General features: G+C 52.3%; 2 protein-coding genes across 6 annotated transcripts in view; both read left to right on the top strand.

The window, feature by feature from the left end:
* Whrn (whirlin) overlaps positions 1 to 936 on the top strand; it is an 85,739-nt gene extending 84,803 nt beyond the window's left edge. For all 3 annotated transcript variants that reach the window (XM_028779978.1, XM_028779977.1, XM_028779976.1), the window contains one exon: positions 196 to 936. In XM_028779978.1, the coding sequence (XP_028635811.1) occupies positions 196 to 378 (183 nt within the window). In that variant the 3' untranslated portion in view covers positions 379 to 936. The remainder of the gene's footprint in view (positions 1 to 195) is intronic.
* A 5,097-nt stretch (positions 937 to 6,033) lies between these two features.
* Akna (AT-hook transcription factor) overlaps positions 6,034 to 24,970 on the top strand; it is a 44,177-nt gene continuing 25,240 nt past the window's right edge. Inside the window, exons 1-4 of one of the 3 annotated variants that reach the window (XM_028779887.1) lie at positions 6,034 to 6,126; positions 18,282 to 18,641; positions 19,672 to 20,720; positions 23,094 to 23,168. In XM_028779887.1, coding sequence (XP_028635720.1) covers positions 18,392 to 18,641; positions 19,672 to 20,720; positions 23,094 to 23,168 — 1,374 coding nt within the window. In that variant the 5' untranslated portion in view covers positions 6,034 to 6,126; positions 18,282 to 18,391. Of the gene's footprint in view, positions 6,127 to 13,083; positions 13,314 to 18,281; positions 18,642 to 19,671; positions 20,721 to 23,093; positions 23,169 to 24,970 lie in introns of those variants that run through there. The other 2 variants (XM_028779888.1, XM_028779886.1) reach the window with 2 other exon arrangements.

Raw genomic sequence — 24,970 nt, 5'->3', positions numbered from 1 at the left:
GCTGCCTGGGCAGGTTGCCAACAGTTTCCCTGCCTCCACTCCATCCTAGCCTAGAGCTTGGAAAGTTGCTTCCTTTTACTTTACACAATCCCAACTTTGCCAGGACTGTGGCCTTGAGATTGGCAGCATCTAGCTGCTTAGCAGGTAGTGGAAACCAGGTACCCACATAACCCATGCTTCTGTCTCCCTATGCAGCGAGGAGGTTCTGCCCATAACTGTGGGCAGCTCAAGGTGGGCCACGTGATTCTGGAAGTGAATGGGCAGACACTTCGGGGTAAGGAGCACAGAGAGGCCGCCCGAATCATCGCTGAGGCCTTCAAGACCAAGGAGAGAGACTACATCGACTTTCTGGTCACTGAGTTCAACGTGATGCTCTAGTGGTGGGGGCCGAGGTCAGGGCAGTCAGCCAGGGCCCCAGGCAGCCTTTCCACCCCACCCTGACACACACACCCTGCCTGGTCCCCTGGCCCAGACTAGGAGAAAAAGAGAACCAGACAAGGCAAGCAGAAAGTCAGGTCAAAACCTGTGTGCCAGAAACATAGTAAGAGCTCAATAAAACTACATTAGGTGAAGGGAAGGAAGGCAGAGCACATATCTCGAGGCTGGAGAGGGGTGCTACCACCCCAGATGCCTAGGTCTTTGGCTGTGAGGACACAGGAAAGTTAACAGACTGCTTCCTGCCAGGGGGACCTTCAGTGCCACAAATGAGCCGCCAGCACGCCTGTTCACACCAGTCGCACCCCCTTCCTCTTCGCTCCGTGCCCCTATGGTATTTATTTATTTATTTCCCTTCCTGTGCTTCAGGGGATCCCCAGACCCCAGCTTCCCTTTGCACCCCCAGCCTATCCCAGAGGCCTTGCAGGCAACCAGCAATGTCAGTGTATTTATATACAGAGCTTATGACTTTAATTTTTCAATAAAGAAATCTGAACAAGGTTAGGGGTCGGTGTTCTATGATGTTGCCTGTAGGCTGGGATTTAGATTCTCTGTGTGGGGAGATGTGAGGGGGCACAGGTGGGGCACCCAGAGCATCATACACTATCCACTGAATCCTGAACGCCAGCTGTTCTGTGGGGGATACACAGGAGAGGGGCTCACCTGCCCACTGGAGGACCATACTGAAGCTGTGAGGGTAAATTTTACTCAAAAAATGTGAAGTACTTTTTGCTATGGGCACCGCATTTAAAAAGATGCATCAGGTCTGGGAAAATGGCTTAGTCAGTAAAGTCATTGGCATACAAGCATGAGGTCCTGAGTTCAATTCCCAGAACCAGTATGTAAGGACAGACACAGTAGCATAGATTTGCAATCCAAACACCGGGGAGGCACCAACAGGGTGATCCGTGGGGCTCACTGACCAGCCAGCATTGCCCCATCAGCAAACCTGATGTGAGAGACCTTGTCTAAACAAGGAATGGCTCCTGAGGAATGGTGTCTGTGTTTGATCTCTGGATTCCACATGGGTGTGCACACGGGGGCACAAGCAGGCACCTGTATAAACACATGCCAGACTGACCATCTTGTGCACAATCCAGGAAGGCAGCTCTGAAGCCCTGATTTATAGACAAGTGACTCATTAAGGAAGGAGAGGAGGCCACCGCATAGGATGCGTCCCAGAGGGTACCTATGGCCTCGTCCCACAGCGTCCTGGGAGTGCAGAGAGACCAAGAGCTGCTTGGAAAGCTGTTTCCACTCAGGGCTAGAGCTGGCCATACCTGCTTGTCTGTGGGCAAGGCCCACAGCCAGGGTAGTGAAGTCCTGGACTCTTCTGAGCTCCTCCCCAACTGGACCCCCCTGCTCCAGCATCCAAGGCCAGTGGGGATTGGAAGCAGACCTGAGGGAGAGTGTCAGGAAAGGTTGACTTGGCCTGTTGCTTGAAGACCAGCCTGAGAGCCATTTCCTCCTGATGTTATGATGTCTGGTGGAAGAGGCTTGGTCAGCCCTTTACCAGAAGGCCCAGAGCTCTGTTGAAGGTAGGCTGGGCTGTCAGTTCCATTGACTTGCACAAGGTCTTGCTCTGGGACTGGGATGGAAGTTCAGTGGTAAAGCATTTATGTGGCAGGGCTCTGGCTTCTAGGTCTCTAGCTGTGGTTCAGGTTCTAAGTCTCCAATCTAAGCAATGATTTAGGTTCAAGTCTTAGTGGCTGTCCTTTTCTTTCAAACCCAGGTAAACTACCAGAAGCCAAAGTCTTGGTTCTCCCAAGGCAGCTGGTACCCATCCTCATCCACCGAAGGCTTCAGCCCCTCTCAGGGTCATGGCTGTTCCTTCCCTTCCCTGTAAGGTCTGTCACCTCTATGAGAGAATAACCCCTACACAACTATACAGGGCTTTGCCAGGGTCAGGGCTCCTGACATCATCAATTCGATTCTTGAGGAAGTGTGGCAGGTGACTCGCCCCGTGCTCAGGTCCTCTGCCTGTAAAATGCATGGGATAGGTTCAGTAACAGGTCCCCAAAAGTGATCAGAGTCACACACCTGGAATCCAGAATTGCACAGTAAGTGACAACAAGTACAGGCCATAGAGTGACAGCCACAGGCCTAGGGATGCCCTGCCCATGGGATTCTTTATAACAGAAGAATGTCTTACCTTACCCAGCTCAGGGCCTTGTGGTTTGTACTGAATGCACAGCTTCCAAGCTGTTGCTGGCTGGTCGAGAGCTCGTAGGCTAGTCACTGGACTGCCGTTTGACCGACAGGGCATATACATTGTACCGGCCCTAATTTACCAGCTTGCTACTTGGTCCAACCCCTTGGGGACAGAGTCCCCAAGTCCCAAGACTGCTCTATGAAAGGGTAGGACAAGAATGAGTTTCTTGTGCTTCCAGGATTCCTGAGCCTGGCTCCGTTGACGGGGTTCACTGGTGTATTCCTAATGGGTGTTTACTCCTAAATTCCAAGGGTATTGCATTTACCCGTTTTTGAAGTACCTTAGACTGAACCCAGGGCTACGTAATACTACAGCTGAGCTCTAACCCCAGTTTTATAAGAGCTGTACCCCAGGCTGGCCTTGAACTTGTAATCCTGCTGTGTCAGCCTCTCCAATACCTGCAGCCAGGCCCACTTTCTAGTAATTTAAACCTCCAAGTTCCTTGGCAGTGAACTTAGTAAGAACAAGTTCAGACTCTTGGCTATCTGTATCTGTCCCCTGACTTGTGCGTGCATGCGTGCGTGCTTGCACCCGCGCGCGCGCGCGTGTGTGTGTGTGTGTGTGTGTGTGTGTGTGTGTGTGGTATTAAAGATGAGGAGTGGATAGCTGGAGAGTCTCAAAGGGGCTCATCCCAGCTGGGAAACTCTCACAGGTCTGGGCAGATGGTAAACCTCACCAAGTATCTGTCATTGCCCCCTCTGTTCCAGAACCTTTCAGAGGGGAATGTTGTTCCACCACAGGAGAGTAGCTCATGTTGTAATCTGTATTTCTGTGATAAACACCATGACCAAAAGCAACTCAGTGGGGAAAGGAGCTACTTTACATCACAGGTTACTGTCCGTTATTAAGGGAGGCCAACGCAGGAACTCAAGGCAGGAATCCGGATGCAAGAACCATTCACACCAGCTTGTTCAGCTACAACCAGGCTTGCTTGCCTAGGCATGGTGCCACCCACATTGGGCTGGCCCTCCCAAGACAATCTTTATAGACTGGCCATAAGATAATCCGATGGAGACAATTCTCCAAGAAAGGTTCCTTCTTCCCAGGCAGCTCAAGGTTGTGTCAAATTGACAATAAAAACTAACCAGAGCAGCTCACTTCCATGGTGAGATGCACACAGGCCTTTCCTACCCCAGCATTTTCTGTCACAGCTTGAAGAAGCCTAGCAGACGAAGAATTTGGGGTTCTTGCAATGTAGGCCTGCCCAAAGGAGTGCCAAGTTTACCTTTAAACTACCTGCAGCTCTCTGTGTAAGAAACCAGGGTACGCAGTGGGGTAGCTGGATGTAGGGAGTGCAGGGGTTGATCAGGAATCTGTACTTCCTCAAATTCTACTCTCTTGATCATCTGCTGTGTAGCCTTGGGCAGTCTGCTTAACTTCTCTGAGCTGTTTGCCATCTTTACCTGACACAATTTGGAGGGCCGTTGTACCCAAGTAGTCCTTTGGTGACTGAGGCTAGCCAATGCTTGCTAGCTGCTGTTGGCTGTGTCGGGAGTGTCTGGCAGTAAGGCAATAGGGGAGCCATCTGCACGAGGAGGCACATCTGGCTGAGACACATCTGGCAATAGGTCTGTTGTTAAACAGATACATGTCTTGGAGGGGCTGAAGCCATTTGTCTGCACGCCCCCTCCCCCGCACCCCCAAAAGTCGCAGTGTTGAATTAGAATTTTTGCCATTCTGCATTGACAAATAACAAACAGAACTGGAAAGGGGTCCAGGCCAGTCTGACACGCCACACCACCATTGTTCAAGGTGGCTTTAGTGGAAAACATTATTCCTACCTCGTCCCTGTCTGGCTTGCATTTCCGGGTCCATCTCTAGGGTGTTGCTGTAGTCAATAGACCGGTGGTAACCCTGTCTATCTCACGGGAGCCTAGTACCACATAATGAGCGCACAATTTATTACTACAGTTCCTCCAAATTGTGTCAGTAATGTGCTCTACAGGTAAAGATGGCAAACAGCTCAGAGAGGTCAAGTGGACTGCCCAAGGCTACACAGCTGAGGATCAAGAGGGTAGAATTCGAGGAAGTAGCGGATCTCTGTCCTCAAACTTGGTGACTCCTTCCTCATGGTGGCTCGGTGGACCTCACATAGATATCCTCCCTTCCGGCCCTTAGTTTCCCCTTCTAAGCTAGGGAAGGCTGGCACAGGGAGATGCAGCCCAAAAGATTTAAGATTTCAGTCCATTTAGCCTTGGAACCTGTTTCCCCGAAGCCGGCAAAGTCTAGGAGACAGGGCGGAGCTGCCAGCCTCTCAATGATTGGTGGATTTCACAGAAGCTCCGCCCCCAGGAGCCCGCCCCTCTGCCATATCCGATGGGCTGCGGGCATTATGCAAAGCAGGCACACCCCGCCTCGCCCGCGGATTGGAGGCCTTTGTCTGCCGCTCAACTCCGGGAAACCAGGGCGCGTGGTGCCAGCTGCAGGTGAGTCTTGGACCGAGGCTCGTGGGGGGGCGTGAAACTCAGCCTTTGGGGACTCAGTTTCCCCTTCGAGAGGGTGGGGACGAGAGCGAACAGCGCTGCAGCACTGGCCCCTGAAGGACCCGCGAGGCTTCGGATATCTCCACGTGGGAGCTACACACGCGCGCGGGGACCGATCGTGGCTCCGGGAGTCTGGAGCGAGCGATCATGGACCTAGCCGCACCCTGGGACACCCGGACGTCCTAGTGTCGCCTATCCGGCCTCAGTCTCCACCTCCGCGCAGTGGGGGCGTGGGCTTCTCTGTCCAGCCCCTGTACTAGGGTCCTGGGGGACTGGGGGTGGTCATTGGCGGGGCTGCCGGCGGTGTTTGGGTAGCAGGCGTGGCCCTGTTGCTTGGTGACCGGGGAGGTGGGGCGCTGCTCTTCTAGGATTTGTGTGAGGCTGGGTCACCCAGCAACAACTCTGCCGGCAGGCAGCCTCAGAGCCTCGCTGTCCCCGGATACCTAACGCAAGTTTTTTCCTCCTTTTTTATTTTGTCCAGCGGGGTTGGGGGGCAGCATGGGAAGGGTTTCTCCATAGTGGGAGGAGCTGCCAAAATAGGGCCAGTTCCTTCTTGGTACACGGGAGGCAGGCGACTGAGGAACAGAGAGGTGGCCCGGTTTAGCCAAAGTCGCACCGCAGGGAGGCGCGAAGCGAGTCTCTGCTCCGGGAGGCAGAGTCAGCATCTGCTTGCTGTGAATTCTTGGATGAGACTTCTGACGCTCCTTCCCGGGGCTTTAGTTGAAAGGACAGGACGAAGAGAATCAAAAGCACTTCTGCGTTTGAGAAAGTTGGAAAGGAAAGTTGGTGAAAACAAACGCGAGCTGTTTTAGAGCCGAGAAGAGAAGCTGGGCCGGCTACAGTGAAAAGAGGCATTGTTTCTGCCCTCTAAAACAGAAGAAATAGACTGAATCTGAAGCACGAAGGTTAAAGCTAGAAACGCACAGCCTTTCCGGAGAATCCCCCAGGTTCCTCTTCTGGAGTTGTAGAGATTGACGCTGGGGCTGTTTTGTTGAGGTAATAGAATAGCTGTATTTGGTTAAATAAGAATGTTTGACCTGCTGATGTGGGGAGCAATCTGCGGGTGATGCAGGCAGTATGGGTTTGTCCCTTGGCTGTCCCCGTGTTCTGCAGGAGGGACAAGTGCCCACGCGGGTATTTCCTCCCAGAGGCCAGCTGGTTTGCATTGGAACCATGTGATCATGGCTCTCTTGAGAGGGGATTTCATCAGCTGCTAGAGCCGGGCTTTCTAGAGGGCCTGGGGCTCTACAGACACAGAGGGCTGCACTGGGAAGGAAGTTGGAAACTGCACTGCATTATGTCAGTCAGTGGACCCCTGTGAGCAGAGCTGCATTTCAGAGAACCCAGACTTTGTGTGTGTCAAAGCCTCAGGTTGCCTCCTCCCTAGGCAGATCTAGAGATGCAACAGGAGATCACCGGCAGGCTTTACTTCTGAGCACCTCAGTTTACTCCTCTAGAAAATGGGCAGGGTGGTATTCCCTCCAGTACCGTCTTCAAGTCCAGGTGGGCGGCCTCTTAGAAAGCTTTTGTTCAGCATCCCCAACAAGGTTTAGAGATAAATTGAAGTCAGAGAAGGAATGGAACAGCAGCAGTAGACATTGGTGACAATGGCGAGGGCACTGTACCACGAGTCTCACTGTAGTGAGGTGTCTGTCATCTTCCCATTGCGCTGTACTGAGCCCTGCTAGATTTTGTCCCTTCATTTCCTAGCATTGCCGCTAGGTGGACACTACTGCCCCTGTTGTGCAGTCTAAGGTTCAGAGAGATTAAGCCACTCATCTGAAGTTCGTCCCTGAAGGTGTCTTTATGCAGGGAAAAGAGAGGGCTGGGTCCTTAGATTCACCCGGCAGCCTCTGCAGAGCTTTGGGGTATTGGGGGGCGACATGGGATGGTTTCCGGGGAAGCCTGGAGAGAACAAGGTTGGTATCTCCAGAATACCTTCTGGGGTAGCACTTTTCAGCCTACCCAGGGTCTCTGGCTTTGGGGGAAGGTGTCAGAGAGGTACCAGAACAGAACACAAAGGCTTCCTGCCCCGCGGTCTCCCATGTTAGCCTCTAGTCTCTCCTCCATCCAGCCTACAGCCCCATCTTGGCTCTGGTCCCTACTGCCAAGTGTCAGCCAAACCAGCTGGACTGCTAAGCTAGACCCTCCCCCTCCCATCTCTAGACCCTTGCCAGCACCCAGCACCCCAGAGCCTATTCCGGAAAGGATCTGGGAACAAAGCCAGATAGCATGCCCAGCTGTCAGTCTGCTTGGGGTCCTGGAATTACAGCCAAGGACCAAGAAATGGAGGGAAAGTGATGCAAGGTCTAGGAGCCCTCCCCCACCACCACCACCAAGTAAGGGCTTCATCTGGTGGGGAAGCACTATGCTTACGAATGTCTTTAATATGCTGTGTGGTTTTGGGCAAGGTGTGTGACTTCTCTGAGCCTTTCTTTGTCTGTTAAATGCTGGTTTGCTTCTGAGGAGCCAGGCTGAGTTGCCAAGGCTGGGAGCGAGGAGCCTCCTCTTCACTGTGTTGATTTCAAGTGTTGCACAGTAGCCAGAGGAGCAAGACATAGCTCAGGGCATCGGGTAAGCAGGAAGAGAAGGTGCAGGAGCTGTTGGGTGTCACAGAGGGGCAGGGCCCCAGACACCCAGGGCCCAGCCACTCCATCAACTCAGAAGGGGAAACTGAAGTCCAGCATGCCTGAGTGTTGCTGTGTAGATGTGTGTGTGTGTGTGTGTGTGTGTGTATCTCTTGCTATTTCTCTCTGTGTGTGTCTATGTGTCTGTGTGTCTGTATGTCTGTGTCATTCTGTCTGTCTTTGTCTCTGTGTCTGTATATCTGTGTGTCTGTGGTGGCGGGGATGAAACCCAGGGCCTCGTGCCCACTGCACTGAAGTACACTTCAGCTTGCATATTACAATTGTCAACACCATTCTGTATTCTTCTTTAATATGCTGTGTGGTCTTGAGCAAGGGTGTGTAACCTCTCTGAGTCTTCCCTTGTATAATAGCTAAAATCTATTCCTTTGAGAACAAACATAATTTTATTTCGTGACAGGGTTTCTCTGTGTAGCCCTGGCTGTCTTAGAATTCACTCTGTAGACCAGGCTGGCCTCTAACTTACACCTGCCTCTGCCTCCTGAGTGCCGGGATTAAAGGTATACACTACCCCCACCCAGCTGGGCACAAATATAACTTATTTCAGCAATTGTTGGACAGTGAGATTGCTTCCAACCTCTTCACTGTATATTTCAGTAACAAACGAATTTAAGATTACACATCCTGGTAAAAAAAAAAAAAAAAAGGAAAGAAAGAAAAAACCTGCTTCCTAACTTGTAAAACAGGAGAAGGGATCCCTGCCTCCCTGAATTGGTGTGGAAGGTGGGTGATGAGAGCTAATTCCTAGAAAAGCTTTGACAAGGTGTTTGACAGGAAGCAGGTGCTCAATAAAACCTCAGCTAGCAATACCTTCTTGGCACATGAATGTTCAAAATTTTACTTTGAAAAAAGCTTGAGAGGAGGGATAAAAGAGAGGGGTGGGGAGAGAGAGAGAGACAGAGACACAGAGAAAGAGAGATTTCCATCTACGTGGTTGAAGACAGCCTCCTTATAACCTGTGTCTTTATTAGCTAAGGATGGCCTATCCCCCCCCCACACACACTCGATAGCTAAGGATGATCACGTGTTTCTTAGCTGGGTCTCTGGCCCCAGAATGGGTTTGGGAGCCACCTGGCCATAGTACCCCTCACACTTGGGAGGGCTCACTCCCCTTTGTGTGGAGGATCTGAAATTAGAGCTTTGGCTGATGTTGGATGTTAGGGGAAGCTTGCTGAGTCCTGCAGGCAGCACACTCTGTGGCCACATCACTGAGGTCAAGGCCATTGCTCCCAGGCAGGTGCTCTGTGCCAGCTAAGGCACTGGGCCAACACCTGAGGGTGCACACCATCGCTCTTAACTAATCCCATGAGTCTTGTAAAGTCAACACTGTCCCCATCTTACACATGAGTAACCAAGACCAGGAGAGTCTTTATCAGCAAGGATCTTGCTAAGGTCACTCAGCATCCAGGGTCCTGGAGGTCTCTCTCCATGCCCACCCATCAGCACAGTGAGGCTTCCTGGGTGGGCAAATGGAATGGAATCCGGAATGCTCAGAGGATCTCTGGGCACCTCAGACATATATCCTCCCTCTCTCTCTCTCTCTCTCTCTCTCTCTCTCTCTCTCTCTCTCTCTCTCTCGATTCATTCTTTATTTTGTATTTTTGTCTGCATGTATGTATGTGTTCTGCGTGTGTATCTGGTGCTTACATATAAACACTGGGAACTGAACCCAGGTTCTCTGCAGGAGCAGCAAGTGCTCTTAACTGCTGAGCTGTCTGTCCAGCATTTTGGTGACCATCTCTTGATGCCACATGCTCAAAGCTCAGAGAGACCTCTTGTGTTCCAGGTGACCTGGGAGTCATACCAGGCTTCCATCACTCTCCTTGGTCCTCTGTGACACCTGCCCCTGTCCTGATGGATTATGTTCTTTGACCTGGAAGGTCAGCCTCCTGGGCAGGAAGAGAAAGTGACCCTTCCCAGGAAAGAAGAGCTAGGACTCAGGAGAGTCACAGTGAAATGACAGCCCCACTCCTGTGGTGTCTCACACTGATCTCTCAAGATGGCTGGGCTGCTCATGGCTCTCTGCTGTACCTCTGGCCTCCAGAAGAACCCAAGGCAGGTCCAGCGGCATTTCTGGACCCAAGTCTGGGACAAACGGCAGAAGACTTGCTACGCTCCAGTGGCTGGTGGCCAGGGTACAGAGCCTTACTTTTGGTTTCTTCTCTGGGTGGCTGAGAGCTAATATCTCCCTTCTGTGCCTCAGTTTCCTCCCCTGAGCACTGGGAAAACACACTTCCAACTGTATCTGAAGCAAAGGATGAGGAAGCAATGGAGAAACTCAAGGGAGAGCAGGGCTTCCCTTTGCAGAGGAGGAATTGTAGCCTAGGCCTTAGGCTCCACTCTGGGCTCCCTGTGTGCAGGCTTTAGAATCGCCACAGCCTGGGCGGGGCGAGCATGAGCCAGGTCCTTGTGTATCTGAGTCTCTACCATGTTCACCAGCGTTGTGGCCTTGGGCAAGTTGTGTGGGCTCTAGGGGCCTTGTGTACTCATCTGTGAAATGGGCCCCTCACACCAGTCTTGATAACTGTTGGGGACTACAGGCAACTACTTACCTGGGCAACTGGCTAGGTGCAATGGATGATCCTGAATGCATCTGTCAGCCATGCTGGGGACAAGGGACTTAGTAGTGAGAGTTTCAAGACCTTCTTCTAGGAGTCAAGAGACCAACACTGGCTACAGGTGAGCATCAGGACAGATGGCAAGTCCCAAGGAGGTCGTTCAGGAGCCAGGTCTGCATGCAGCTCAGAGTCAGTGGGGAGTATAGATGCTCGTTGAGAAGCCCTACTGGGAACAGTGAGGAGCTGGGGACTGAAGCAGGCAAGGAGTGAGGGAAGGAGGCTGGAGCAGGGCCACGCCACAGCCTCTGTTTGTCCTAGTGCTGGGACCAGAGCATTCCAAGTGGCAAACCTGTGTACAGTTGGGTTTGAAAGCTTGTGTTTGAGAAGATCTCATGAGGCTGTTGTGGGGTGGGCTGTTTCTCCAGATGAAAGATTCTGAAAGATACATGGGGACAGACAAAGCCAGAGTTTGGTGAGGTTTAGGAAATGCAGCAAATGGGACTCAGTAGAGGAATTGCATGATGAAGGGAGTGGCCAGGTGGACCACCCAGTCTGGCTTGAGAACCCAAATAAAGGATGGGCTCAGCTGGGGACGGGAGCTGGGGAAAGCTACTGGATCCAAGCTCAGTTTGTCTGTGGCTTTGGTTGAGTAAACTTGAGGGATGGTATTCCAGAAAGGAATACCATGTGGGCTGGATGGGGGGGGGGGTGGATAAAGGGGTGGGGGGTGGGGAGGAAAAGGCCTAGTTGCAGGGTGAAGGACAGTAAATACTGGCTGCTGTCTTTCAACAAGGCGGAGGGTGTGCCAGCTGCGGCAGCCACCTGGTGTTGATGGGTTAATGATGGGGAGGGTGAGTGACTGAGTGACAGGATGTTAGGGGAGCCTGCCTCCCACACAATGGGCCACATGGTCGCCAGAGCACGAGGCAGGGTCTTGGTAAGATTTGGCTATGTTCCATAGTCCCTGAGGGACTGCAGGGGGAGCCCCAGCCCCCAGATGTGGATACAAGGCTGGGACAGGGATGCAGGAGTTGGGAGGTTACTCGGTTGAAAGTGCTTGGTGCTAGCTCAGACTTAGCCAGATCCTGGCAGCTGGCCCTCAAGAGCATTCATTCATTCCATTCATCAACCACAAGCCCTTGGAGGAGACCAGACTCTCCCACCTAAAGAGACCCGAGGGCAGAAACTGGTGATGAAATAAGTCCTAAAGTCCCCTATTGCACACTGGGCAGGCCGTCTGTCATGGAATTGACAGCAGCCCCTGTGCAGGGGCCACTCTGTTTAGCCCTGCTCCACAGGAAGGACTGTGGCTCTAGGTGGTGGAGCTACTGAGGACACAGAGCCAGCAGGAGGTGAGGCTGACATTGAACTCCCTGGCCTATGCACTCTAAAATTCCTTCTCTCCAGCACACTTGGGTGGTCCCTAGCCTGGCTGCTCCCTTGAGGTCCCCTGAGGGCTTTCTGGATGGCAGAGAATTGACCTCATCTCTCTTCTGTTTCCTGACTCTCTGGGTCAGCAGGGGCAGAGTAGGGAGCCAGGAGGAGACTCCGGATTCCTGCAGCATCTTCTCTTCTACCTGCTTCCTCTTGGCTACTCTGCTTCAGCCTGGACCCTGCAGGTCAGATTCTGTACCTTGTCCCCTGACACCTGAGTCCTCTCACAGCACCCCCTGTTGTCTTCAAGGCCCTCCTGCTGCTCTCAGGTCTTTGCAACTGTTTTTCTGGAATGTTCTCATCAGTGATGCTTATGGCTTGCTTCTGCCTTTCTGTCCTTCTGGTCGCTTGTGTGACTGTGGCCTCCCCACCCAGCCCTTCCTGATGGTCCTGCCTCACCTCCTCAGCTTGTTACTCTCAGGCCGGGTGTCTTCAGCCAGGGCATGTCCAGCATCTGGGACCTGAAACCTCTGGTGCTTAGAAAGTGCTGCCCTAGGTTCTGTAAGTCCTCAGCCTCAGAAGTACCGGAAGTAGCCTCGGGACTTTGGTCATCAGCCTGTCTCATACTCTGCCTCAGGCATCCCTGAAATCTTACACACTTCACTATAGAGTGAAGAGCCAGGTGTAGTGTGTCCATGTCCAGCCATGCTTCTTCCGCTGATTATACCTCTCACAGAAGTGAAGGGACCTGAAGAGCCACAGGTTAACCATCAATGTAACTCTGTTCCTTCATCTCTGGGGCCTCTGATGGGGAAAGCTACAAGAAGAGATATTCATCTGATCCTCTAGTTCTTCCTTGTTACCTAGAAAATTCCAATGCAGGTGGATCTGTCTCCAGGCGTGGACAGTAAGTGGAAGGGTGAGAATCCCCAAATCCTCCCTGAGATGATGAGACTTGTGTTAGTTAGAGTGAAAGCTGGAAGGACATGAGCAAGCACCAAGTCTGAGTCCTGTGTTTCTCTGCTCCCTCTTCCCGTTAGGATGGGCAATGAGACCTCTGGTGTGGGAGGAGAGGCTCTGATAAAATCATTGGTGATGGAAGAGACCAATTTTGGGGTAGGGAGTGGAGGAACTGCAGGCTCCTCTTCCTGGGACCAGCATACCATGTGACTTTAGTTAAGCCTTCTCTGGACTTCCTGCTGGTACAAACAGAATTACAGCTGAGGTGGTCCCAAACTCAAGGCCTCGGAAGTTCCTGTGGGTTCTTCCCATCAAGGCAGGCCCCACATTTGCCCAGCAAAGGGTTAAGCTCATGTCGCCAGCCCTGCACAGTAAACCCCCCTCGTTTTCACAAACACTTGTAGGAAATCAGGCTGGGCGCTTCCTGCAAGGAGGAGGAGGAGGCAGGGCAAGGCCTCAGCTGCAGGGGCGGGGAGAAGTGGGGAGCGATGCTTGTCTCTGAGCTGAGGCGGTTCTGGCTGGCAGAGCAGTCTGGAGGCGGTCCAGGGTGCTGTGGAGGCAGGGGGCTCCCTAGGTTTGAAACAAAGACCTTGTGGGCAGCTCCCCTGAGCCCAGGCCGGCAGGATGGCGGTGTAGTGCAAGTGAGGTAAGGAGCTGAGCCAGGAGGAGGGCCAGAGGGGAAGGCCGCCTTCCCTCTGGACGGGCCAGTCATAGACTCTCTGGACAACCCTGGCAGTCAGCCCAGCCTAGCCAGGAAATCACAGCTACGCAGCTGCTGCCACTCCTGTCCAGTTCTGGGAGTCCGGCCCCCAGGCCAGAGTGGACTCCAAGATGCTAGTTTCCAGATCCAGCTCTGATTTGGTTCCCCTGCTGAACTTGGACCAGTGTTGGTCCCTCTCCATGCCCAGGGTGGGCTCCATCTCAAGGCCAGTTAGTGCTTGGGTTGCTGAGGGTCTCAAGAGGTGTACAGAGTGAGGAGCAGGCCAGGAGACAGCATCTCCTATCCACATAAGGGCAAGGACAAAGTCGATGTTCTTGGGGCCAGGAGGCCAGCTTAGACCTAAAGTAGGGCAAGATGAGAGTCAGTGATAGCCTGGCCCCTTTTTAGTTCCTCCCCGGCTGCTTGGGTGAGTCAGAGGCAGTCTGGGGACATCCGTAGTGGGTATCTCCACTTGCTGCAAGCCAAAGGCCACTCCTGTGAACAGGTCTATGCCCTGACACTGATCCAAATTTGCTTTGGAGCCCCGCAGCCTTTAGAAGGGTCTGGCAGCTTGATATGGAGTTCTTCCCCTGGCATCTTCCTGCCTCGTACACATTTCCTGGCCTTGGTTTAATAGCCACAGTGTTCTTCTAAACTTCCTGGTTGTTCTTTTAGGTGCCTGCCTCTGTTTCCTCATTGGAATGAGGTTAAGGTGGGGATGTCCTGGCTATCCTTGGCTGGATAGCATGGAGCTTTTGAATGCCAGGGCTCCTTCAGTGGAGGAGGATCATCCTGGAGCATAGTGTGTTGAGTGGTGTAAAGGGGTGTGCCCTTAGGCTTTGTAATGGCCCAGGACAGGAACATCACACACAAACACACACACACACACACACACACAAGCAGGGAGAGGGGTGGGGAGAACTGTGTGAAGCAGTAGAAAACAGGGTATTGCCTAGCCAGGAACTAAATAGAATCCCTGGAGGGTGTTAGAACATGGAGATCAGGTCTGTACGGGTGTCAGGTGGTAAGAAGTAAGGACATAGAAAAAGCTGTGTTTGGTGGTTTGGAGGGTGAGGTGCAGTTTCTCTGGAGCAGGTGGGAACCCTTAGCCCAGTGGCCCAACCATTAGCAGGACCTAGTTACAGAGCGGCCAGCCCTCCTGGGTCAGGACATCATAGTTTGTATCCCCAGCATCCACTGCTGCCCTCTGACAGTTGTCCAGACCTCCTGCCTGTCTGTGACACTCAGGGGCCAGGCCCTGAGCCCTCCTGGAAGTTCATCTTGTATTTTCAGACCTTTTGTCTGTGCTGTCCCTCTGTCCTGAATCCCCTTCCTCTTTCTCCCCTCGATTTGCTTGGTCTGTTAAAACTGTCACCAAACTTCCTTCTTCCACGGCTTTTCTGGATTGCGTCCTCCACGGAGGGTGGGATCTTGGCAAGTGTGTTTGTTTCTTTATCCTGGGGGCTGAGAACCTCCAAGTTCATTTGGTGTATCTCTGAGGGCCAGAGTGCTCACCAGACAGAGGGATGGGTGCAGTACTAGCAGGCTAGGTGACTACCGTTCCCCTTTACAGAGAACAGTCAGCCAGCCACATGCCTGGGATCTGCTTGCCTGGTACTCAGCCTGCTACTGTATTGCAACTTCATCTCTGCCTGAGGTTGGTACATGTTTGACACTGATGTGTGTTTATTGATTGACTACCTGACTGGCCAGGTCCAGGCTCCATGGCACTGAGGGCTGTGGCTTACACAGAAGAGTAAGATCTTTCTCAGGAAAAGCTCACAAGTTGAGGCACTTGAGAAATGGGTGCAAAACTGTAGCCACTGATGGTTGCTGCCTGTGCTGTGTGGGTTCTTCTGAGAACAGTGAGATTTTTGTGGCTGAGTCATTGCAGAAAACTGGCCGTTCCTCTTTTTGCACGTAGGGGCCTCTGTGATGGGGCAGGCTGCTCTGTGGTGGGCTAGGGGGAAAAATAACATTTTGAAAGTCAGAAAACCACATGCCGTCACCCTTCCTCAGCAGAGATGTCAGGAGGTGTGGTTGTGCCCCCCCCACCCCACCCCACACACCTGCCCAGGCCTCCACACTGGGAGCCAGAAGCTGGGAGAGGCCCTGTTGAGATCCTTGCTTAAAGAATGATTCTAAAGCCTTGTCTCAGGGCCTCTGACATCCTGCAGACATAGACCGAGTGCTTAGAGAATTCTCACCCACATTCAAGGTCAGGATCCCCCATCACCAAGGATTTGATGTAGGGGTGCAGGCTGTGTCCGGAAATGAGGATATTGAACTTAGATTTACAATATTCGGTGGGGATCAGGGCAGTATGTGTGTGCCACTGCACGCATCAGAGGTCAGAAGACAGCCTGAAGTGTGAGTCTCACTTGCCTTCTTGTTTTAGACAGTCCCTCACTCACTCTTGCATATGCTAGGTTGGCTGACAATATTCTGTCCGCTTCCCCTCTCCTGGTAGGGGCATGCTGGAATTACACATGCTTGCATTCAGCTTTTATGTGAGTTCTGGAGAGTCAAATTCGGGTCATTAGGGATCTGAGGCCAGCATTTTACCCACTGAGCCATCTCTCCAGCCCCAACTTAAGAACTTTTCCATTCATCCTTTTAAAAAATTACATTTAATTATTGCAATGTGTTTGTTGTGCACATGTCACCATATGTACGTATGTAGAGGTCGTGGCATGTTTGAGAGTCAGGTCTTTCCAATCATGTAGGTCCCAGGGATCGAACTCAGTTCTTCAGGCTTGACAGCAAGTTCCTTTAGCTGCTGAACCATCTCACCAGCCCTCTTTTGCTTCATTTTAAAATTTTCTTTCTAGTACATGTAGTATTTGGATATGTGGATATGCAGTTAGAAGTATGCAGAGAGGTATAGGTATGCAGATTTTTACTGTTGGGGATATGTGGTTACTAAGCAAACAAAAGCCCAAGGCCAGGACTGACCTCTAGTCATACTACTTACTGACCAGGGGATCCTGGCCTAGTTAGTCACTGTTCTCGCTGACACTTGGTCTTGCTACTGAAAGCAAGTATCTGTCAAATTTCCTGATAGCCTGGCAGAGTGGGGGTCAGTGTGGAGATATGTGGGAAATTTAGGGGTTCTACAGGGACTGGGACAGGAGGACCGGCTGGGGGACAGGGAGACTGGCTGTGGTGGGCAGGAGCCCCTTTCCCCAGAGCCAGAGTCACAGCTAAAGGAGAGTTAGCTCATGTTGCTGCCTAGTCTTTGTGAAGCCAGGCTTTCCCAAGCAGTCCCTGTCTCTGGGGACCCAAGTCTAGAAATAGCTGCCTGGTGACTTTTCCCAACTACATTTTGAAAGCAGAGTCCAAGAGCCCCAGAGGCTCAAGGACAGCTCCAACTGCTCAGCCCTAGAGGTTGGGGCCCTTTTCCAGCCTTGATAGAAGAGCCCACGCCAGTACCAAAAACCTGGGTTCTACACGAGTCTGGTCTTCATTCCTGTGCTACTCTGGGAAAGGCCATTCCTACTCTGGAACTCAGTTGTCCTACTTTTATAGAAACTAAGTGTGGACAACCACAGTTCTTTGATAACCGAGTAGCTGGCAGCTCCTAGGTCCTGTGCCTTTATCCTGAAGCTGAGTTTGTTGGGTTTACTGTGGTGATTGACACAGGAAATACCAGCAAAGTGTCAGAAGTAGAGTGTGAAGGGAAAAGAGAGAATGAGGGGAAGAGGAAGGTTGAGGGGCCCTCCTTGAGCCACCTCCCCTGCTACCAGGGACCCTCCCACAGTCTCTCTGTGGCCAGGCTCTCTGGCTCAATGGCTCTCTCTCTCTCCTTCTCCTTGGCCCCTTGGCTGGGCTCTCTGCCTGAGAGTCACAAACAGCTCGCACAGTTTGACCTCCCCACCCTCCAGCACTCCCTGCTGTCAGTCGCCCATCTTCTGTACTCTCAGGACCCCTGGCCTACTGTGTAGTAATTTCTATTTATTTTTAAGGCAAAAATTCATATAACATGAAACTAAGCTCTCAGCAGCACTTAGCATAATCGCATGGTTACATCATGCCTCTTCTGCTTTCAGAACATTTTCCTCACCCCTTAAAAAGTCCTGTGCCTGCTGAGCAGCCAGGGACCTTCTCCCCTCCCCCACATCACTGTGGCAGCCATCACTTGGCCCGCTTCCTCTCTGGACTCACCCTCTGCACACTGCAACCCTCGGACTCAGACTCACAGGGTTCTTGTGTCTGCTTTTTCACAATCGGCATAGCACTTCGGTGGTTTATCCAGGGTCGCACATGTGGGGACTTCATTCCTTTATCTGCTGTAATCCCATTCCTCTGTGCAGCTGAGTAATACTCTGTTTTATGTAGAGACCACAAATCATTTCTCTGTGCAGATGCATGGATGCCTGGGTGTCGTGAGCGTGGTTGCTGGGACATGTGTGGTGCTGTGTTTGTTTGCACGCCTGCTTTCCATTAGATTCGGCATTGGAAGTAGCTCGCTATTCTCTGCTTTCAACCTCAAGTCGTGTCCCATGCCCAAAGGAAGCCATGTGGTGCCTTCCCTGACTCCCTGGGCTTGGGGTGACTGCTGCCAGGGAAACCTTACCCCTTTTCACCTGGATAGTGGCTGCCGGCTAATCTGTGCATGCCCTCCCTTGGGTAGTCAATGCTGACAGGGCTTGTGCCTGGTGCCTGCAGACAGAGCTGGGTGTGCAGTGACAGGAGCTAGCATTTAGGGGACACTTGTTGCACAGTGTGCTGCCTGCTAGCACTCTACCCTATATCCTGGAGGGAAAGGAATCCTTGTCTCATTGATGACAAGTGAGAGTCACCCAGGGTCACACAGAAAGGGCTGCCTGCCTCTGGGGCTCCAGCTGGTGGGTTCCTGGATGGATGATGGAAGACTCTGAGGATTGACATTATCCATTGGTTATACCCCGACAGGCCACAGGCGGGATGGCTGGTGCTAAGAGGAGCCACCTGTGATTTGGACCCCCAGCTGCAGTTTGGTCCCTTGAAGATGAAGTGGCCCAGGTGAAGCCAGGCCAGGTCCCATGGCCAGCTCAGGGACAAAGACACAATGGGCTGGGCCAAGCCTGGGGCAAGGGCCCCGAAGGCGGCGCTGGGCTTGGGCTGAGGAACAAGACGCAGATGGAAGAAGTGACCAGGGCTGGGGAAACAAACAGTCTCTTCCTGAAGCCATCAGTCCTGAGCTCCTAGAGGACTTCCGCAGGGCACAGGGTCATCTGCCAGCCCTAGAGTGGGACCCAGACATGCAGGACTCCGAAGAGTCTTCTGGAGAAGGTGAGGTGGACTCCTTCTTACCTACAGTGCTAACATGCTTCCCCAAGAGCCCACAGAGTAGACTAGGTACTCTGTGAACATGGCTGCCTACAGGATGGGTGCGTTTTGGATGGATGACTGATGGCTGGGTGATAGATGGGTAAGTGAATGCCTGAATGGGATGGGTGGGTGGATGGAAGGATGCTTGAAAGGATGGATGGATGGTTAGGTGAATGTTGTATCTACTACATAGGAATCATTGAGAAACAGTACTGTGCAGCTAGTCTTCCAACTCGATAGAGTATAAAAGCAGCCTCTGCCCTTGCCCTCAGGAAGCTTGCAGTGTTATGGGTGACCTGTGTTAACAAAGTAATCCCAGGACTGAACAAACAGCTGTCACTGCAATAGGCATTAGGTTGCAGAGGGCTCCAGGCTGGTGGGGGCCTGCAGAGAGAGACTCTGACCTTATCAGCGAGCTTCAGATTCAGCCTGAAGGATCAATAGCTCACAAGATAAGGGAAGGACACAGGACCCTGGTGGAGGATGAACACAAGCACAGTGCTTTTCAGGGTCCCTGGGTTATGGGTGTTGGAGCAGCAGGGACCCCAGGACCCCAGGAAAGGCTCTGCTTTCATGATGAGAACAACGGGGAGACATGATGAGATCCCAGGTGGTGGGAGGCTGAACAGGAGGAGATTACATGGTTATTGCATTTGTTCTTCTGTAGGAGGTAAACAGGACAGGGCAGGGGACATTCTGGATCAGGGGCTAAGGTGACAATCAAGATGCCTCCCAGGCTTTGCCTTTTGCAACTTTATGGGACAGTGTTGCCATTTGTAGAAATGAGACACACTTTGGGGAGACTCGATCTAAGGTCTGAGTTTGGAGGACCTTTGACCGGGGAAAAGTTACACAAGTACCTGGTTATGTGCGTGGAGGGGGGTGGTGGCTCTAGGTTCTTGTCATCCTCAGCATCGTGAGGGTCATGAAGCAACTCAGGTGGCCTTCTAGACTCAGCACATGCTCAGCAGTGAATGACCTGTCTTTCTAGAGACTGAAGCTGATGATGTGAACAGCCCAGAGGGTCCCACCGTGCCCCTGCCCTGGCTCTCTAGGCACCATCAACAACAGCTGGATCTGTCTGAAGAGGAGCTGGATGAGGCCCCTGGGAGCCCTGAGGTAGACTTAGCTGGAGAGAGTTATACAGAGCTGGAGTGTGAAGACCAGGGAGATTCCAGCCCTCCAGCTCTAGGACAGGGACCAGCCAGTGGCTGGATTACCTCTCTCAAACAAGGCAGTAACTACAGATCTTCAGAGCATCTTGAGACCCAGCTATCTGTTGAACACAGTCACACAAAGTCTTGGAGCAGTGGGACCGTGAGCCTAGGTCAACCTAGTGACAGCCTTGGTTCTACCTGTGAAGAAGACACCGATGTCCACCAGCCTGCCACCTTGCCCGAAGCCCTGCCACAGAGTCTGTGCCACAACCTTCCACACCCAGGTGACAGAAATGGAGGTGACGTTGCTCCGGCAACACCTACAGAATTCCGGGACTCCTTAGCATCGCCAGCCCAGAATCCTGAGTGCTCTACAGGCACATGGGGACGAGAAACCACCAGCCTCCCCAGCTCTCGGCTTGAGGACCAGACCTGGAAGAGAACTAAGACATCACCTAAGCCGCTGCCCTCCCGGTTCACTGGCTCAGTCAGCCCCCTGAGTACTCGGCTTGGGGCAGTAAAGAAAGTTGTGTCACAGCACAAGCAAGGAGCCACTCTGGCTGGCCACTCTTCGTCACATGCTCCCAAGTACGGCAAAGGGCGCCTGAACTACCCACTCCCGGACTTCTCCAAGGTGGGGCCCCGGGTGAGGTTTCCCAAAGATGAGAACTACCGACCCCCGAAGTCCAGAGGCCACAACAGGCAGCAGGGCTCTACCAGACCCCTCATCTTCAAGTCGCCAGCTGAGATCGTTCGGGATGTACTGTTGAGTAGCGGAGAGGCATCCCTGGCCAAGGGGTCTCCTCTTGCTCACCCTATCCCCAGGGTGCCCCAGGAGTTCCAGACACCCGAACAAGCCACTGAGCTAGTTCATCAGCTCCAGGTAAGGAAGACTCTTGTCCCTGTCACCCAGACACTTGTTGATTAGAGAAGCTTTGGCTTGGGTTGGAGCCCCTGCTGGTGAAGGTAGAGTTGTTTCTGTGTTAATGGCTGACCCTGCCTGTTGCTCAGAGAAGAGCAGTGGGAGACACTGGGAGTGTGACTCAGTCAGTATAGTGCTTGCCTCCCATGCGCAAAGCCCAACGTCTAATCTCAGCACCTCATAAATGGGCATGGTGGTGCGTGTGTGTAACCCTACCAGTCTCCCAAGTGAAAGCAGGCGGATCAGATATCTGAGGCCATCCTCATCTGCGGAACAATAGCAAGTTCTGGGCTAGCTCGGACTAGAGACCCTGTCTCAAAACAACAGCAGTGAGCGTGTCGGTGTCTCATGGATCATGGATGGACTGTTTACTTTCAAGTACTGCTAACATATCTAATGTAAGGAACCAGTCTAGTGGGCACGCTCCTCCTCACATCCTCACGGAGCAGCTCCTGGGTCCTTCTCCATCTATGGCCAGCCTCTTCCCCCACTCCCACAACTCCCACTGAATTAAGGAAAGTTCCAGACATCCAGTTATTTAGTAGTTTATTTAACTCTAAGAACTCTGCCCACAGGGTTGCATGCAGTGGCAGAAACAGGTCCCCACACACTTAGCAGTGGCTTGTTCTTTCCGTTCCCTGGAGTCAGATGAGGCTCATGGGTGGCACTTGACCTGTGTGCCCTTGGCCTGTGTGCAGCCTTTCTTGCATTTCTTCTTTCCAAATATCTTCTGCTGCCTTTTCTCCGCTGATCTCTCGTTGGTAGGTGATCTCTGTGGAGTCAGGCCTTCCCGGTAGTCATCCACATTTTGCACCCTGCTGAGATATAGATGCCTTATCTCAGGGGACCTTGCATGTCCTCTCTTTACCCTGACCATCAGTAAGATCAGAGCTTGGGGCTTGGGATTGGAGGCTCCTAAGTGTGCCTCTCCCTACCAGACTGTGAGCTATTGGGGAAGGTGCTGTGAGTTTCCTTCAGGAGATCTGACCATTTGCAGCCTCTCCTGACCTATGAAGTCCCCCGCAGTCCTTCCTTTGGCCTAAGGCCTTCCCTTGAAGTGAAATAGTATTATTGTGAAATTACTTCCTTTTACACGCATTGCTATAAATCCTCTAAAGAAATAACACCTTCCCTCATCAACTGTGAGGTCACCAAGATCCTGTCAATATGGGAAAAATGAAACATTGTGAGATTTCTTTCCTTCCTTCCTACTCTTCCTTTTGAGATTTATTTATTTATTCTATGAATATGAATGCTTTGCCTGCGTGTATAGATGTGTACTGTGTGTGTGCATGGTGCCTGAGAAGGTCAGAAGTCATCAGATCCCATGACACTGGGGCCACAGATGGCTCTGAACTATTTATGAGTGCTGGGAACCTAACCTGGATCCTCTGCAAGAACAGCAAGTGCGCTTAACCACTGAGCCATCCCCCCCCACTCCTCTTCTGACACCAGGGGTCTTCCTATATCCCTCTCCACCATATTTTGCTGTGCCAGGCTTACTGACGGTTGAATTCACTCACTCAGGTTGGCTGGCCATCGGGCCTGTGGATTCTCCTGTTCCCCTCCAATCCTGGGGTTATAGGCAGGCATCGCCTTGGCTGGCTTTGTCTGCTTTTGTCTTTTGGGGACAAGGTCTGGTCTTTTTACATAGCTCTGGCTCTCCTGGAACCCACAGAGATGCTCACACCTCTGCCTCCCAAGTGCTGGGATTGCAGGCATGTGCCGTCATGCCTAGCTTCATGCTTGACGTTTTAATACAGGTCCTAGAGATCCAAGCTCAGCTGCTCACGCTCACACAGTAGGCATTTCACCCACAGACCCATTACCCCAGCCCGGGACCTTTTACAACAGCGACTCACTTTCAGGTGTCATTTCTTTGCATTGGTAGATGACCAATGGCACCTGTTTTTCCCCCTATGGTGAGTTGCTTTAACAAAACTTTGGATTTTGTGTAAGGCTAGGGATCCCGAGTATATAAGAACTATAACCTTTAGCTAGTTTTCTGTCCTTTCTCTGTGTTTATGCATACGTGTATGCACATGTTCGTGTATGTGTGGATGCGCGTGCAGATGCTTGCATATGGAGCCCAGCAGTCAGCTTTGAGCGTCTGCCTAAGTTCTCCACCTTACTTGTGTTTTTAGAGACAAGGTCTCACTTTTACCGGGTACTCACCAGTTCTGCTAGGCTGGCTGGCCAGAATTCCAGAGATCTACCTGGCTCTCCCTCCCCAAATGTGTGCCACCTCACCTGGCATTTTTACTTGGGTTTTGGGGATCGAACCCAGGTCCTCACGCATGTGTGGCCAGGAGTGACTGCATCTTTTCTCTACAGGAGGACTATCACAAGCTCCTCACCAAGTATGCGGAGGCTGAGAACACCATTGACCAACTTCGCCTTGGGGCCAAGGTACTGACTGGGTGGAGCCAAGAGTGGGGGGTTCTTAGAGAGATGCCCTACCCCAGAGTCTTGGAGAAAGGTCACATTGGCTCTTGCATCCTGAGACTGTGTATCAGGGAATCCTAGTCCTTGAATCACCACTAGGCCTCTCTCTCTCACCCTTGGCATAACTTACCTATCCCTGGGCACTCTCTCACTGTTGATGTCTTTGCAATGGAGTCTGGAGTACTCAGGAATGTCACCAGAAGCTGATTCCTTCTCTGCTTGGGCGCGAGGGGCAGGGAGGGGAGCGGTATGACTACCTAGGCTGACTCCTAACCCCTTCTAGCCAGCTGGGTGACTTTCATTCTGTAGCCCAGGTTTTCTGCTCAATCTTTGGTACCTCATTTTTCCAGGATCACACTTTCACCTTTCTCCTTTGTCTCCCCCCCAAACCTCCTCCTTTTATCCAACTGGAACTGAGCACCCTATGAGGGACAGCCCCATATGGTGGTGAGGGGATTAGCTCATCTGCTCTGAGAACTGGGTAGCCTCCCATCATGACCTGTCTCCAGAGGAGGCTGAGAACCCTGAATGGGGACCTTCTCTTTCCTGGGGCGAAGCAGGAAGTGAGCCACCCAGCCCCTGACTTCCTGCTTTCCTCATACCCCCTATTTGCTCAAACAGGCAGCATGGAGGAGGCAGAGCAGCTGTGGGACTGAGATGTAGGTGCTCCCCTGCTCTGGTTGTCCCTCTAGAAAGAGGATACCCTACCTTCCTGCAGAATGCTTCCCTTTCCAAGGTCCCCCTGTCATGTGTTGACCTCATGCCTTCAGCCACTTCGGGGGACATAGGTATAGTCAACCATAGCAAGAAGTTGAAACGGGCCTGCCTGTCTCCACGCCTGTGGCCCTGCCAGGTGTAGGCAGGACTCTTCTCATGTTGTCTCCTGGACACATCTATTGGGTAACATCTGTGGGACTGAGAGCAGACCTTCAGGAATACAGTAACCCCCACTGATATCTTTGGGTGCTGCAGAGTTCCAAGTATTGAGAAAGGGAATGTGAGGACAGGCCTGGGGAGAGCTGCAGAGAGGGCTCACAGGATAAACTGTAGGAGATGCTGAATGGTTCAGCCACCCAGAGGCTGCTCTCTGGAAAGATAAGTCTTCAGCCCAAGAGAAGAGTGAGTCTATTCAGGTGATTGTACTGAAAATGGCCCATAATTCCCTCCACCCCAGCCTCGTTGCCACTTTGAGAGTGACTGGGACACAGCTCAGGGTTCCAACTTTCAGGGAAGAACAGGGGGCCAGGGCCTCCCGATCCTTCAAGTTTTGAGCTCCTTGCTCTCCACTAGAAGGTACCCTGCTCAAAGCCCACTTCAGAAACCTGAGGGGGTCTGAATCCTGTGGGCTTCCTGGCTCTCACATGGATCTTTGAACATGACTTCTCTAGGGCCTGCTGAGCTCTTTCACTCCAGAGCCCAGAAAAATGTACACGAGGCTAGGCCCACCCAAGAGAGGGAGAGAGAGCCAGCCTGGAATATACCCTGATACGTAGGCTACCTCTGCGGTGAGTAACTGGGAACCACAGTCCGAAGGAACTGAGACCAGCATTGGCTGAGCCAGTCAGAGTCAAGTCCCATACTAAGGGTGTCCCCTCCACTTGCAGACACAAGGCTAAGCCATGAGTCCCCTAGTGCAGGTGTGAGACACAAAGGCGGGGCGTCCCCCTGGATCTGTCTGTCCTTGCCAGATGGTATAGTTTCCTCGGGTCTGAGATCTCTAGCTCAGGCCCAGCATTGTGTGTGGGACAAGCCTACAGACAGGCAGG

This window comes from Grammomys surdaster, unplaced genomic scaffold (genome assembly GCF_004785775.1).
Source record: "Grammomys surdaster isolate TR1022 unplaced genomic scaffold, NIH_TR_1.0 363, whole genome shotgun sequence".
Classification (NCBI taxonomy): Eukaryota; Metazoa; Chordata; class Mammalia; order Rodentia; family Muridae; genus Grammomys; species Grammomys surdaster.
Note: the sequence above shows the minus strand (reverse complement) of the source record. Positions and strands in the feature narration are given on the sequence as shown.